Genomic DNA, 15,926 nt, shown 5'->3' on the forward strand with positions numbered 1-15,926 from the left:
GTAAAATTCCAGTTTTTTTCGGATGCATGGTTTCTGATTTTTTAAAATTTTTAAGTGCTTTAAACAAGTTTTAGTTTTAATTAGTTTGGTTTATTTTAGGTTTAAGCAGTTTTATTTGAAATCGATTGAAGTTTATGGTGCAACATATTTTAAGTTTGCCAAAAAATTTATAAATTTTCCAGGTTTTTTTGCAATTTCGACTCGATTTTTCGGGCTAGTTTTTTGCTAAGTTTTCTTTTAATAGATGACTCGATAAGGTACAGCAGATGTAACTTATGTCATTTTGATAGTTTTGACCTGCTGTTTTCCTAAACAAAGAGAGATTTTACGAAGCAAAATGACTGCAGGCTGAACTTTAAACTTGTCAATTTCAAGAATTTTGAATAAATTGCATTTGATTGTGTCATTCATCCAGAGAGCTTATATAATTAGTAGTAAAAAGTTCGAACAGACAGAATTAATTAAAATGAGCAATCAGTGCTTTTCGACGCTTTTTTGCATGCAAAATCTGAAGCCGAACAACCTTGAATTTTTTGTCAGACCAAATTCAAAATGCGAGATTGTCGATTATCCGATGATTATGCTAGCCTAATTTTTAAATAATGCGATGAACATCCAGATTTTACTATGGAACAGTTAGCAAAATTAGTTAAAAATCGAAATCTAGAGTTATTTTCAACTGCAAAAAAAAACAGATTAGGCCGCGCAAAAAAACTGAACGGAAGTTAAGATGATCATATTATTCAAAGCTTGGAAACCAATCGCAGAAAAACATTAGCCACCCTGAGCAATAATTGTCCTGTTTCAAGGTTTTTTATTCGACGCTTCGGATGCAATTGGCCGCCGATGTTATAGGTTTTGAGCGAAACTCTGCTTTATGAACTTTCGACGTTATGTATATTTCAGTTTTAATTTCCGATGATTTCTAGACAGTTGCTCTTTTTAATTAATTCTGTCTGTCCGAACTTTATGCAACTCTCTATAAATGCGGTAAATTAAACCTAAACCGGTAATGATTGGCTAGTGCTATAATGCGGCTTTATGTGCTCTGAATTGTCTCAATTAAAGCCAATTAATCTTAGTCCTTCGTAAATTGGGTCAGTGAACAAGTTACTGAGTTACAACTTGAAGGCTTGTGGCTGAACCATACAAGTTGATTCATTAGAAGCAGAAACAGTGAGCGTATGGCTGGGTCTCATTATCCACAGGCCGCAAGCTCACTGCTAAACACGGGCTGGTAAATTGATGTCGGCGTGTTTTATGTTTATTAGAGAGATGGTATATCAATCGGAGATGGATCGAACTTTTCCCAACTCCCAGCTCCTCATATCCTGAAAATAAAAGTTAAAGATGCCCATTCAAATTCAAGACTTATCTGTAGAACTTAAAGTTAATACAGTTCAAATTATAACCAGAACCTGCCTGAAAAGTCACCTCTGTCAAAAAGTCTAGCTTCTTCGCATCTGGTAAGGAATTTGTCAGTATTTATCAACCTTCCCAATCCACTGAATTGGAGCAGTAATGATTGTCATTGTACAATTGTTTCTTTCCGGAAGGCTTCTTTGATTGTATCTATGATTTCAGTGCAATTTCGTCATATAGTTTTTCATAGATTTCCCATTTTTCTGGCGTTCTGTGACAGTGATTTCTCGTATTTTCAGTTGTCGCAAAATTTATGTCACAAATAAAAGTTTTAAAACCAAAAATGTCAATTTCTAGCTTTTTGTGTTAATTTTGTTGATTAACGTCTTTTCCGGCGAAGCAGGCTCTTTTTTGTCAACCATTCTGGTCGAAAGGCACATATACCTTATTTTGTGCGCTTTGAAATAAAATAATTGATGGTTACACAATCTCAAGCGGTACGGTTTCAAGAGTTTCATGCATTTGGAGTATTTTTTTGACCTGAATTCTTTCCTGTTCGTTCACTTTAGCCTGAAATCACGTCTGATCTTTTACGGCAACCTGATAATCCATAAATCAAAAGAGACAAAAGTTTTGTTGCATTTCATAAGGTGAAAACAAAAATCAGCAACTGTTTGATTCCGTAATTGAAGCATGGGTTGAGAATATTTTTTCTGTTCTGATTGAAGTGGCACTTACAGGCTTTGCTCGTTCCAGTATGATGAAAAATGGTCAAGCTGGGAGCGAGCTTGATATAACTTAGAGTCGAAATGGAATCACTGCGTTCCCTTTCCTTGAGTAAGACTGCTTCTGCCGGAGCATTGACAGGGTTCTCTGTGAGATTGTTTGTGAATCCGCTTGATGTGATCAAGATTCGATGGCAACTTCAAATTGAACCAATATCTTCAAAATTTGACATTGAACCCGGAAAATACAAATCGTGGTCACAGACGGTGCGAAGTATTGTAAAAGAAGAAGGTGTAAGGTAAAGATAAAGCTCGTTACAATATCTTTTCTGATGACTCCTCTGTATTAAACAGAATCCTTTGCTTACAGCGCACTATGGAAAGGTCATCTATCGGGCCAAGTGTTGACAATCGGGTACAGCAGTTTGCAGTTTACAACTTATAACTATCTCTGCCGCGGTTTTGTTGATCGGAAAAGTTTTGGAAGCAACTTTGTTATTGGCGGTATAAGTGGTTGTGTAGCGACCCTGGGAACCCTGCCTATCGATTTGATTCGAACTAGAATGGTCTCTCAGGGCAATCTTGTAATTTACACGTCAATCACGAATGCTTTTAAAACAATATACAAGCAAGATGGAGTTCTCGGCTATTTCCGTGGGTTAACCCCTGCGCTTGTTCAAATTTTTCCGTTCACCGGTCTTTCTTTTGGAATTTACATTGCAATAAGAACGCCAATGCAGAACGTTGCAGGGCATGATCATAAACAGATGTCTAACTTCTTCTCGGGACTCTTAACTGGATCAGTCGTCAAAACAATTCTGCACCCTCTGGATGTCTACAAAAAACGATTGATGGTACAAGGCTTCGCAGACGCCAGAAAAGAGTTCGGAAAGTTTGTTTATTACAAAAATATGCTGGACTGCAGTGCCCAAATTTTGCAAACTGAAGGATTTCTCGGAATGTTCAAAGGACTGAGTCCGAACGTTGTAAAAGGTGCAGTCGCTACTAGTCTGCAGTTTGGCTTCTTTGAATTCTATATAGAGCTAGTTAACAAATATTTCAATTAATTAACGATTATTCTCAAAACTTCGGCGTTTGTGCGTGTGCGGAGATGATTGTTTCTGGGAAAGTTAAAAATATCTTCCACGTTCTTATTGATTTCAGAGACAAGATTGTCTTTTTGCCTTTGAAATAGTTCTGGATACCGTGAAGGACTTGAGTTTGTCTTCGACTGCAGTTGCTGCAAGCCTAACTGGGTTTTCAGTGCGACTAATTGTCAACCCGCTGGACGTAATTAAAGTTAGATGGCAATTACAAGTTGAAGCCATTTCCAGAGACGAAAGCGCACAACGGAAGTTAAACAAAGGCTTTCAGAGCAAATATCAATCATGGGGGCAGACGTTATCCTGTTTGCTGAAAGAAGAAGGTCTGAAGGCTTTCTGGAAAGGTCACCTATCAGGCCAAATGTTGACCATAACATTTAATGCCATTCAGTTTTCCGCATACAAACACCTGACGTCTTTGGCTGATAATGGAGACTTTGTATCGAAAACTCTTGCAAATCAGTTTGTCGTTGGTGGCATCAGCGGTTCTCTGGCAACTATTGGAGCCATGCCGCTCGATGTTTTGAGAACTCGACTCGTATCTCAAGGAATCAAAAAGGTTTACTCCTCAATTCCAAATGCTGTTAATCAGATTGGGAAAACAGAAGGACTTCTTGGGTTTTATAGAGGCCTGTATCCCGCATTGCTGCAAACTTTTCCCGCTGGCGGGATGACATTTGGTTTTTATCATGTGTTTAATAAGTCAATCAAATCGACTGCAAACATCGACGATAATACTGCAAACATGACGGCAGGGTTTTTATCTGGTTTGCTGGTCAAATGCATTGTGCATCCGCTAGATGTGCTTAAGAAACGACTGATGATTCAAGGTTTTGGCGAAGCTAGAAAAGATTTTGGACGATTTGTCGAGTATCGAGGTGTCACGGATTGCGCATGGAAAATGCTTAGAGAAGAGGGGCTGAACAGTTTTTTCAAAGGAATTTCTCCGAATTTAGTCAAGGGAGGAGTATCAACTGCTTTGACCTTCGGATTCTTTGAACTTTATTGCAAATATTTGAAAAATGAAACTGATTTAAAGTGATTAGATGCCTGTGATAGAATATCATTTATAAAAAAACTTGTATTTACTAGATTTAGTTGAAGAGATTTCAATATCCTCAATTTTAATTCGATTCCATTGGAGAGAATGAGAGTTTCGATTTGACAGCATCGATTCATAATTACAGGAGTCATTGCTGCAGATTACTGGATCATAGCACTTTTTACGATTGCGATTGGCAAGCATTTTTTGTCTGCTCAATTTTTGCCGTCATTGTTGGCGCAGCAAGGAATTCGCCGATGATCCCAGCATTCAACGTGTTCCGGGAGCTTTTTGAGAATAAAAAATAGATGTTTCTGTTGGCTCGCTTGTTAGAATTTGTTCAGGCTCAAGTTTCTTTTTTTTGCGCTTATCCTTTTGTTTTTTTTTTTCAGTTCAGCTCATTTTCTTTATTAAAAAAGGCGAATTCCACTATCGAACAGCAAAAGTGTAAAGTTCACGAAAAACGTGATCGATTTCCTGTTTCGAAAGTGGAATTAAATTTTCAGATTTCCCAGCGAAATAAAAATTTAACTTATTAATCCAGTCTTCTCAAGATGGGTTAATTTTATCATTGAAGTGCCGACCGTAGATTGTTCTGTAAAGGCATCTATTTTTTCTATGAAACTCAAAAAAAGTTTTCAAGAAATCAGTCCGTATTTTTTTTCTGTTTACTTGCGTTCATTGACTCTTTTCCAACTGTCTGTTTGCTATGGTTTTTGTGTCTTAACCTTTGTTTTTAACTTAACCTGATCTAGTCTTAAGTGTAAGAAACAACAAGTCTGATTTTTTTAAAAACGAAATTTTAGGTTTTAAAAATTTATCCTGAACAAATGAATTTTGACGCATACTGTTTTGATCCCAGTTGCAACTCGAAAATGATTTTAATCCAACCTAATTTTCGGTTGTTTTTTGGAAAGCGACATGCAACTGCAAGTGCTAAAAATGATTGCAAATTACCACTGCACATCCGGAAGCTACGAGGAGAAAATAATGATTTTTGATGATTTTAAGTTTTTACCAGGAAAAGTCTTAATATTTGCTTATGCTCAACATTACTTCGCGGTTTGACTTTTGATTTCTTTGTAATTCCGGTTCACTTCCTCTGTTAGAAGGAAGGCGAACCCCACTTTTGAACAGCGAAAATTTGAAGGCCACGAAAAACGTAATCGACTTCTAGTTTCGAAAGTAGAATTTAATCTTCAGATTTTCCAGCAAAAAAAATACTTATTGATCCAGTTTTCTCAAATCGGGTTAGTTTTATTACTAAGTGGCAATCATAAATTGTTGTAAAAATTCAAAGAGCTTTAAAGCCATCTAGTTGTTTTGGCACTTTGGAAATTTGGATTTTTTCACAGTTTTTTTTTTCTGTTTACTTGCGTTCATTGACTCTTTTCCAACTTTTTATGGGCCATGTTTTGATTGATTACAATTTTAATATTGAATTCTTTCCAAAAAAGAAAGACCAAAAGAAATGTTACGCGACGAAATTCACAGGCCATTAGAAACCCAGAATTGTTTGTTTGAAGATCTTATGTCTAAGTTGAATCATCATAGACATGCTGAACTGGAAAAAAAACCTTTTAATAGAAGTATTGTGTGAAACGGTATCGCCCCACACACACCTGCGAATTAATATCAGTGAAATGTTTGTTCACAATGACCGATTGCTGTGGAATTTGGCAGCCGAACTAATAAGGCCATGATAAACATATTTGGTCTTCATAGTTAACCTCGTAAAAGCGCTCGTTAAACCACAAAATATGACGCTCATGTGAGGGGCGAGAATTAAAAAGAGACGCGGTATCATATTATCAGCTACAATGCTTTTCTGTTTACCATCCTAAGGATGGGCAGAAATGAGATCGGATAGATATTGCGGCAGCCGATGAAACCTTGTATGGGCATGTGTAAAACGTAAAGCCTGTTCTGGTGGTTCTGGCCACTATCAGATATTTCAAGAAAGTGTCTGTGTTCATGAAAGTTAATTTTGGTCTACAATGTTGGTTGATCTACAAATTGCGCGTAGTTTTTTGAAGGGGTTTTGTCTACAGTATCGAGAAAAGTTTTCGAAAAAAAATGATTTTTATTCAGCTTGAGCGATCATTGTTTCAAGGGAAGCGAGATACCACAAAGTTGAAACTGTATAGACCTAAATACAAAATTTGTTCTTTGAACCCTCCGTTTGCCGTTTGCCGCCACCCCCCTCGGGACTGGGAATCAATAACAATACAAAACGTTCCATTTCTGTTCAAGCCATATATCTGCACAAGTTCAGAAAAAATGCATTTTTATTATTTGAAAACGGTTTTTATTTTTGATTTCTGTGTTAAAACACAGGTCTCTCTTTTTCCACGTAAAAGTGGTCACCCTGATACTTTATTTCAATTTTCTTGTCAAATAGTTTGTCAATGTATCTCGTTTTATTGTTACTTAGCGCAATTCAAAAACCTTGGATTTTTAAAATTCAGATTTTTTGATCCTCGCTTGTATTACTGTAACTTTGCATGTAATATAAGCGTGAAATTTTTGTTTGTGATGAAGAGAATTGAACGAAAAAGCTTAGTAAATTTTCTCGATAAATTTTTTTGGTGACATGTGGCCACTATGGTTGAATAAAAATGTTTTGCTACTTCTAACCTAACCTAACCCCGTAACAAGTGTGAGCCATGGTAAGTAAAACTGTGAAGAGCAGGGCCGGATCTAGGACTTTCTCGAGGGGGGAGGTTACGGATTTTCGTCGACCAAATTGATTTTCCAATTTGATTAAAAATTTTTTGAAAAAACGAAACTAATATTTTTGGCGCCGAAGGCGCTTTTGGAAATTTTTAGGGTCCGTCAACAAACATGGATATCTCAAAATAGTACAAAGGGGGACCCTTTTAGTCGGCAGGGTGTCGAATCTCTGAAAAGGGCGACACCCCCCCTAAATCCGCCCCTGGTACTACGTGCCTGATTTTGATTTTCTAGAACGCGGGTTATATCCGGCTAATAATGACCGATTTGGTCAATCTTTTTCACTCTGAGTCTCGTTTTATTTAGCAATATTTCTTTTTCCACATTCTTCAAAAATTATGACCTAAAATGGTACGCAATTGAAACTTTTCAAATAATTATACAATTTTCAATTACCCATTCAACTATGCCACTGTTGGGTACATGTGTTACCATTATATTGTTTTTTGCCTCTCGCTTTTTTTGTGGATCAAACGGCTCTGTTTCAAAAGAGTTAAGGATGTTGCAAGTATTTGTTAATTCCTGAGTTAGTTCAAACCAGTGCATCATACATGGAATCTGATTTGTTATTAAGATACAGGTTTCATTACATTGAAGTAAAATTGGTTAGTTAAACTTAGTGACAGATGGCATTTAATCATGTCGAAATCTGCTGTTAAAGTTGTAAATAAATGAAGATTGTGTGCTTTTGACCTATTTGGATTTTTCTTTCTTTTCATCTTTCTTCTTGTAGGCCGAATTGTAGAACCCCGTGAACAGAAACAGAAGCGTGATTCCGTAGAAGATAACGGAGAACGTGTAGATAAGACTGAGTCCCGTGGACTCGCCAACTAGCAGACGTTTCACAAAGCAGAACACTGCCATCGCCGACCCCACTATGAACTGGATGAGCTGAAGAGTTGTGATGTACTTTTTCCACCATAAATGGGGGGCCAGTTCGGGGAAAGATGAGAGAAAATAGTAGAAGTACATGAAGAAGTGCATTGGTGCGTTGAGTTGGATCGAGATATGATAGAACCCACAAGGGTGATAATAGATCGCCATCCAGCCGAGGAAGATAACGGATGTGTGATGGAACACGTGAAGAAAGGTCAACTGGCGCCACTTTCCACGAATGATGATGAAGATGGTGTCAAAAATGTCGACTAGTTTGCTAATGTAGAATAGGTAGCAAGTGTATGTTTGCCGATCAATGTACCATTTGTCGTCTATTTCCAGGTACAAGTATGATAGTTGGGTTACTGAGAAAGTTAAGTATGAAAATTGCGTCTCATTATTTTGTACGCTTGCGATTAGCAAGCGTTATCAAATCGGAATATTAACCTTTTTCGGGTTGTTTAACAGAATCACTTTTATCAAGTTTGCATATTGTAGAATTGTTTTTTTTTAAATTTTTTTTGTATTTTGGTTGTTTTTAGTGTTCTGATTTACCTCTGCTATTTGTAGTTGTACCAAACGTAACTTAGTATATATATGTATATCTATATTTTTTTCGTTTAAAAACTTCATCTTACCCAAATGATTTCGGCCTATTTTTTATCGGCTTAGTGACCTAATTTCGAGTCTTTTTTAACGGAAACATGTTTTTTTATGCTCACCTCTGGATCGCACAAAAATCTAAAAATGTTAATAGAATTAAGTTTTTCATGGCAACATTTTTCCGGCTTTTGTTTTTCCTTTTTTCGGCTTGATAGGTTTCGGCCTATATCATATCGGCTAAGTGGCCTCTTATTGTTTCGTTTGACGAGCAAATAAAGTTTTCTTGAGTGTTTGTGTGTTTTGAGGGTGAGGCGGACTTACAGGTTTTCTGACAAGGTGTGTACGGCTTTGTTACCGCTGGGTACATTATCTTCCGGTATTTGTTCTTGTAGTATCTTGGCATGTTTTTGTTTCAAAACTAGCCTTATTCATCTAGTTTTTTCTAGTATCTTGGCATGTTTTTGTTCCAAAACGAGCCTTATTCATCTAGCTTTTTCCACATTTTCGAATTTTTTTCGCAATTTTTCATTTTCGTATCGCAAGTGGTGCGAGCTCAGCTTCGACTCTGTGTGAAAAACTCAAAAGCGCATGTGAAGCAATGCAAAAATAGTTTGAGATGATATGCAAATTTGTTTGTTTTCAGGCGCTATCAGTAGTGTTTTAGGGACATTCAACTATCACACTTGTACCTTTTTCTGTGTCGAGGTCCATTCTTTGACACATATCTCCAGTTTTCACTAAGGTTAGGAGGTAAGTAGAGGCCGCCAGATATGCGATGTAGCCGGAGAAAATAACCTGGAAAATGTTGTATACTCTCAAAATCCACTTTCCCTCTTGGACAATCGGCTTCGCGTTTTGTTTGGCCAGGCTAAATCCCCAGTAACAAAGCGAAGCATAGCTCAACAGCATTATAGCCATTTGATGTTTCTCGATAAATGCTATTGAAAAAGTGGATGCAAATCGGTTCGAGTAATATTTCACGTAATCGTCATGGATTTCAGAAACTAAGAACTCCATTGCAACTATTTTTGTTGACACTTTTATTAGACAATGCAGCTCTTTCGAATGAGTTTTTTTGGTCAAAGTTTTCTTCTGTTTATTTGCTGATACGACGTAGTTTTTTCACTGTCTCAGGATTCGGCCTCTAAAAAAGTATTTAAAACATCGATTCATCAAATAAGGATGGCAGATAGCCTAAAATAATGGGCTTGTGTTCATGGAATTAAGATGCTGCAAAAGTTGAACTGAAATGGAAATTATATGTTGATGGCCTTAAAATCGGATCAAAGAGCGCGAGTTGCTACTATCGGATTACCCTTTTCACTACTGACAATAAACAGATCTGCAACTAACTGCTACTGAAAAATATTTACTAGCACTGAGAATACCTAAAATCAAAGCCAAATAGAAGCTATAAATAGAAAAAATTAGCGGCGCGATGAGCCATGTGTAGTGATATACAATGAATGACTGATACATTCGATGACGAATCCTGCTCTCAATGCTGAGGTTGTTTTTATTTAGTTACTATTGTTGTAGTATGGAATAAAAATGGACCATAATGAAAAAATAATCCAGGTAACTATAGCTCTGTAGAGCGAGTGTTGTCGTCGCCTTCTTATATGCTTTCCGCTTTTAACAAGGTTACATTTAAGTTATTCTATTTTCAAGTTACTTATTTTACACTCCATATTAACCAAGGCCATAAGAAACTTCACTTATCAAGTTACTGAACTGAATCAAATTTATTCACACAGAGCGGCTCTTTTCCAGTTCCCCCCTTTCAAAAAAACGAGTTTTATGTTTGTTTTACGTGTTATTACGGCTAAACGCGTGATGTTACGCTGTAAAGTATGAAGAACAAATCTGTTCAGAATTGTCGATTTGTTCACCACGCCAAATTTCATTGCATTATGACAACGTTAAATAGACTTTTCAAAATTGAATTTGAAAGGGGGGAACTGGAAAAGAGCCGAAAGAGCTTCAAATTGTATGCAAAAAGCTTCAAAAAATGGGGACGGACAAAGTTAATGGAACAGCAATTCACCTATATTTTGTTGCAAGAGTTGATTGAAACGATCTGCAAATTAAATAAAGGCAGAAGAATGAGACATGAATTTTGTCTGAACAACAAATGAGACATGAAAAAATTGGAACAGTAAAACAGAAAAATTTCAACTTCAATAAAATTTTAGATGCAAAAGCTAGTTTTTTTTATAGTTAATGCCTAATTCTTGCCAATATCGATGAGCTTGCGTTTTTTAATCAGTCAAAAAGGTAACTTTCAGTTCACTGGCGCATGGCTCGCAGCTGCGGTGCTTCAAACTGAGCGTTGAACGTGAAAAGAGCTTTGTGAAATATGTACTATAAACAATGATAATTAATGCAATCGTAAAATAGACCGGCGATCGATCCAACAGGGTTTAAAAAATTCCTTAATTAAACATTTCTTTAGGAAATGATTTATTTGAAAATTTGACAAATAAAAAAATGTCACCTCAGAAACCAAGATAATTTGAGAAGTGCAAATACTTCAAACTTGCAACCCTTGCAAATTTTGAAGTAGTTTCGAAAGGTTTTTGAATTTTTTAAGTAAGAAGAACATCATATCTCAGATATTTAAAACTTTCGAGAATTTTTTTTTCGAGGAGTGCAGATTTGCAATCCTTGGGTACCCTGACAGTATTCCAGAAAAAAAGAGTTGAAAAATTTTTGATTTTCATATCTATGTTTTCGAAAACATTTAGAACAATTATTACGCTTGCGTTATAAAATTTCTTATCCCAAACTTAGACACTTATCCCAAAAATTGCTTCCAAACAATGCTGTTGATCTCAAATACTCACAGAAGTTATAAATATTGCTTTCAATTATGACTGCTCAAAATGTTCTAAGTTTTGGGATAAAGTTTTTTTATAACTTTTGCTAATTGGAAGCAATGTTTGTAACTTTTGGGAGTATTTGAGATCAACAGTATAGAGTCAATTACTTCAAATTGTCAGAAACAAGCATTCGATAAAACCTTCTTGCCCTAGCTGATTTGCTTTTTTTGGCAAGAAAAAAATTATTGCTTTGGGAAAACTTAAATTATTGAAACTTCGACTGTTTTTGGAATTTTTTTGTCTTTTCTCGCAAAAATGCTTGTCAGTTTTTAGTTCAGGAGTTCTATCAAAAATTTCGTTTGAGGAAACTATCTCGACGTAAATGAGATGGCTACATCATAGTTTTTCTTGCAAAAATATGGCTTCAACAAAGTCAAAACATTGAACGATAAAGCGTTCGGAAAAGTAATTTTTTATGGACAGTTTTTTGGGAACATTTTTGAAATCTCTGATTGACAATTCAGCCAAAGAAACAGGCTGCAAAGTTTTTTGTACAGAGCTGTGCCTCCTCATTTTTTCAAAGGAAGTTTGTAATGTGCTTTGGAAAAGTCAATTTTTTGAAATTCATACGGTTTTTGCTTTCATAAGTTTTACTTTTTACGAAAAATACCCAGCTAAATCTGAGCTCAAAAAAAAGTTGGTTATTGTTTTTTTTTCTATATATAAATGATTCTGTAATTATAGATGCAATCAAAATAACTGTTTGTGGGAATGTTCCCTGTAGAAGCAGCAACGCCGCATTTTTTGTAGAAAACTTTTAAAAACTTGGAAAAAGTAAGACTTGAAAAGCGAGCGTTTTTTTTTTTAAAAGTTTTTCTCTTTTCTCAAACACTAACCCACCATTTATGTGATTAAAAGTTCATTTGAAGAAATATGAAGTAGAGATCTTCCCATCATAAACGGTTATACCCTGTCGTTTTGTAGAAAAGCAGGTACGGTTTAAAAATGGTTCATTTTCTGTCGTTTTTTTTGGAAATTTCAAAACTACCGTGTGAAATTTGACACTGAGTCCAATCAGAAGAGCAGGAAGTCGGCTCTACCCATACACAAGTGTCTAATACTTTATTTCAGAAGAAACCACTAAGGGTATCTTAAAAAACTCGAAACTTCGTAGCTCAAAATTTTTATGATAAAATTTTGTTTTTTCAACCTGTGGTCAACCAGAATTTTTTGCTTCAAAACCGCTCGATAATCATTTTTTTAAAAGTTTGTTCATTCGAGTTATTTTTTCAACTTAATTTCAAAAAATCCTACTTTCGTCTTCCTATTTTCGTCTGTTTTTCTTTTATTTTTCTTATAACGTAATTCTTTTGTTGCATCGCAAGTGCTGCGAAGCTCCGCATTGACTGTGTAGGAAATTTATTATTACTATTTTGATAGTTTCTGTTTAAACTTTTCAATTCGTTTAATTTCATTTTAAACAAAATTTTTAATGTTCCAGTTCCCGTCTGAAATCACAAAGCATTATTTTCTAAACTCGGCATACGACCGTCGGCTCTTTTCCAGTTCCCCCCCACCTTTCAAAGTACCCAGTTTTATATTTGTTTGGCTCTTTTTCCTTTTCCCCCCCACCTCACACGAGCTTCAATATATTAGTGTAACGAGTGGTCTTACGAGGTTGAGTATGAAGACCAAACATGTTTGTCGTGGCCTTATTAGTCTGTATGTAAATTTTCATAACAATTGGACAATTTGGTTGAGGGTGAGGCAACCTTACCCAGCCCAGAAAAATAACCAAAAAAATTGCATGTAGTTCTTAAGCAGGGGCACAACAGCGGTTCGCCGTGATGAGCTGTACAGCTCGTATGTTGGCCCTATCCCTCGTGGATAAATGATCTTCTTTCTTCTTCTTCTTCTGGTTATTAAATTTACATGTAAAAGTTTGCAGGTGGGGGGAAAAGGAAAAAGAGCCATTTGTTTTACGTGTTATTACGGCTAAATGCGTGATTTTACGCTGCAAAGTATGAAAAACAAATCTGTTCAGAATTGTCGATTTGTTCACCACGCCAAATTTCATTGCATTATGGCAACGTTAAATAGACTTTTCAAAATTGAATTGGAAAGGGGGGGGGGACTGGAAAAGAGCCCGACCGTCATATTTCCTTGTCTTTTTTTCTAGGTCCCATAAATTACACCTAATTTCTTAATTAACTTTCACCGAGTGTTAGATGCAAAAAAACTGTGAATTGCATTTCTGGAAATTCAACTTAACAGCTAGTCATCAAATAATGAAACTTGCATGGCAAGCAAATGATCTCTTCTGAACACCTTCATTCTTTCGTAGTTCTGTTTTGCAATAACTAACAAAATTCAATAGTAATCCATTTCTCCTGCCATTTTTTCTCAAATGTCGAAACAATAATGTAAAACGGTTCGTTTCCAGTTTCCCACCCCCTGATAAAGTTAAGCTGTTCAATATATCAGGGAAACTGCAGAAACTCTGTTCACATATGCACCCGCACTGGAGTTTCATGGTATATAATCGGTTATAATAGATTATATTGACGAAAAACGTATAATCGAGTTTCATGACCCATTTAACCATAAAAATGGATTTTTAGAGGATTATAATCGATTATTTTCAATATTTAAAAATCCATTATAATCGATTATTTTGACAAAATAATCGATTTTTTAAGGCCACAAAAACCCATGAAAATCAATTTTTTCCTTTAGAAACTGCAGAAACTCTGCAAATTTAGAACCCGGCCACACCCCCTCCCCACTCCAAGTTTACCCAAACCCCCCCCCCATTTATCCATCCCGTGCGTGTATTCAAGAAATGTTCGAAAATGTGGTAAAAGTTTTTTCACCTGTCCACGCTGACAGGTTTCGATGCAGTTTATGAAAAGAAATATAACTTTAATTAGGCTTTTATATATTGAATATCAAAAAAATCAAAGGGGGGGACTGGAAAAGAGCCTTTAAAACAAGATACGAACATGTTTTTTTTTTCAAAATTTTACAGTGCTCTCGACCAATTTCTTTGACGCAAAAGAAATCTTCAATAAAGATTTTAATTTACAACAAAAAAACGCTTTTCCAATGACTGGAAAATTAAACACCTTACAGTATACCATAAAAACCTATTAAAACAATATTAACAACCTTAACCATTATTGCAGCTCAAATCTCGCAGGATTTCGACTGCATTCAACAAAAAAGTTATTAAATTGCATCAAACTACATTTTTTCTAGAAAAAACTAATTTCAGTCAACCATCAACCAGAAGAAATCTGTATCGATAAAATGCTGATTTTTCTAATATGCTCATTAGCATTTCTACTTAGTTGTAGTTCGATATTTAAAGATCTCCGAGAGTCCGTCAGTGAAAAGTTTTGCGTCTACGAGAGTTTAGCATCTATCAAAAATTTCATCGTAATACTGCCGCTTACGATGAAATTTTTCATAGATGCAGTTTCGACTCCCTTGGAAATCTGTATTGATTTGAAGAATCTCGGCGGAATCTTAAGCATTTTGAAAATTTTTCAAAATTTCAGGAAAATTCCATTCGTTTGTCGAGCTAACGCAGGTTTTTCAAAAATTCAGGAAAATTCCATTTTCGTTTGCAGAGTTAAAATCTTAGTAAATCCTTAAGAACCTTCAAGATCTCGGCTAGATATCCAAGTTGACTGGATCTAGGTTGAGTATATATAATTTCTAGGCCATTAATTTTTCTAAACAAAGTAGATGCTTGCAGGTTTATCAATCAGCACAAAATGGATCTGTGAAAATACTCAGTCAAAAGGAGTGTTAAATTCATGTTTGTTTTGATTTGTACGTACCTTCTTTCCAGCGTATACTCATCAGCTATGATGATTTTCTTTGTAAGAATGATAGCAAACAAACGTTATAGAAAAAGTAGAGAGTAGTAAACAATAACACCGTTTTGGCTTATTCAGATTTATTACACAAGCAAAAACTGTATAGGTGCCAATGTGAGCAGAATGGCAAAGTGTACCGACTCTGAACAAGATTCACCTTTGGTTTGCTTGGTTGTAGAGATGCTTCAGCTGTGAGGTTATGATTAGTCTTTGGTTATGATTAGTTATACGCAAAGTCAATATGTTAGAGTATACTGGTATTGATATATAATGCTCAGCATCGGAAAGTCCATGGTCTGCTTGTGTTGTTTGATGATCAAGTATGAATGAAAATAGGCAGAAAAAGTTTTGGAATTTTATTTGGTCAAACTGCAGTCGAGATTTAAATGCAAAAAATGGAAGTTGAACTCGATTGCAGCTCTGATTATGGCACATGCTGATGAAATTGCATGGGACCAAGTGTGTACACCGCATCAGTATTAAGTTCACGATGTCAGAGAAGTCAATAGTTTTTTTTTTGCCGAAAATCTCAGCGATGATGCAAAAACCGACCCTTATTTTTAGTCCATATGTGAATTTTTCCCCTATCTTAGTAGAGATGGACTCTTTTTCCTTCTTTGGCTGCTCACTAAAATAAAAAAAGATTATGCAAATCTGAGACAAAGGATTCAATTGTAACAGCAAACTATTGGCGTATCCCCTGCATTAGCGAATTTTCCAATGTTGGTAAGAAATTTTTTCTCAGGAAATCTTTTAACTGATGACCCGATTTTGGA

The 15,926-nt window shown here is 35.7% G+C and overlaps 2 protein-coding genes across 3 annotated transcripts; one reads left to right on the plus strand and one right to left on the minus strand.

Annotated features, from left to right (window-relative positions):
* Window positions 1–691: 691 nt before the first annotated feature.
* LOC134844765 (mitochondrial substrate carrier family protein V-like) lies at window positions 692–4,318 on the plus strand. The gene is made up of 3 exons (XM_063861609.1): window positions 692–2,386; window positions 2,458–3,133; window positions 3,249–4,318. The coding sequence occupies exons 1-3, from the start codon at window positions 2,172–2,174 to the stop codon at window positions 4,230–4,232; spliced, it is 1,875 nt and encodes a 624-aa protein (XP_063717679.1). The 5' UTR covers window positions 692–2,171; the 3' UTR covers window positions 4,233–4,318.
* Window positions 4,319–7,458: 3,140 nt separating this feature from the next.
* LOC134854298 (very long chain fatty acid elongase F-like) lies at window positions 7,459–15,437 on the minus strand. 2 transcript variants are annotated; one of them, XM_063870502.1, is made up of 3 exons: window positions 15,112–15,437; window positions 9,134–9,588; window positions 7,459–8,173 (listed from the first exon to the last, which is right to left on the minus strand). In XM_063870502.1, the coding sequence occupies exons 2-3, from the start codon at window positions 9,459–9,461 to the stop codon at window positions 7,659–7,661; spliced, it is 843 nt and encodes a 280-aa protein (XP_063726572.1). In that variant the 5' UTR covers window positions 9,462–9,588; window positions 15,112–15,437; the 3' UTR covers window positions 7,459–7,658. The 2 variants fall into 2 exon arrangements, with proteins under 2 accessions (XP_063726572.1, XP_063726580.1); XM_063870510.1 differs by lacking the exon at window positions 15,112–15,437 and having other exon boundaries at window positions 9,134–9,892.
* Between the last annotated feature and the right edge of the window lie 489 nt (window positions 15,438–15,926).

Source organism: Symsagittifera roscoffensis, chromosome 1, assembly GCF_963678635.1.
Source record: "Symsagittifera roscoffensis chromosome 1, txSymRosc1.1, whole genome shotgun sequence".
Lineage (NCBI taxonomy): Eukaryota > Metazoa > Xenacoelomorpha > Acoela > Convolutidae > Symsagittifera > Symsagittifera roscoffensis.

Excerpts from the sequence above, each read along its gene's own strand:
- LOC134844765 (XM_063861609.1), top strand. The coding sequence starts at position 2,172 with ATGGAATCACTGCGTTCCCTTTCCTTGAGTAAGACTGCTTCTGCCGGA. Across the intron at positions 2,387-2,457 it reads GTAAAAGAAGAAGGTGTAAG|CGCACTATGGAAAGGTCATC; the intron begins GTAAAGATAAAG and ends CTTTGCTTACAG. Across the intron at positions 3,134-3,248 it reads TTGAATTCTATATAGAGCTA|CAGAGACAAGATTGTCTTTT; the intron begins GTTAACAAATAT and ends TCTTATTGATTT.
- LOC134854298 (XM_063870502.1), bottom strand. The coding sequence starts at position 9,461 with ATGGAGTTCTTAGTTTCTGAAATCCATGACGATTACGTGAAATATTAC. Across the intron at positions 8,174-9,133 it reads GGACCTCGACACAGAAAAAG|ACGACAAATGGTACATTGAT; the intron begins GTACAAGTGTGA and ends ACCTGGAAATAG.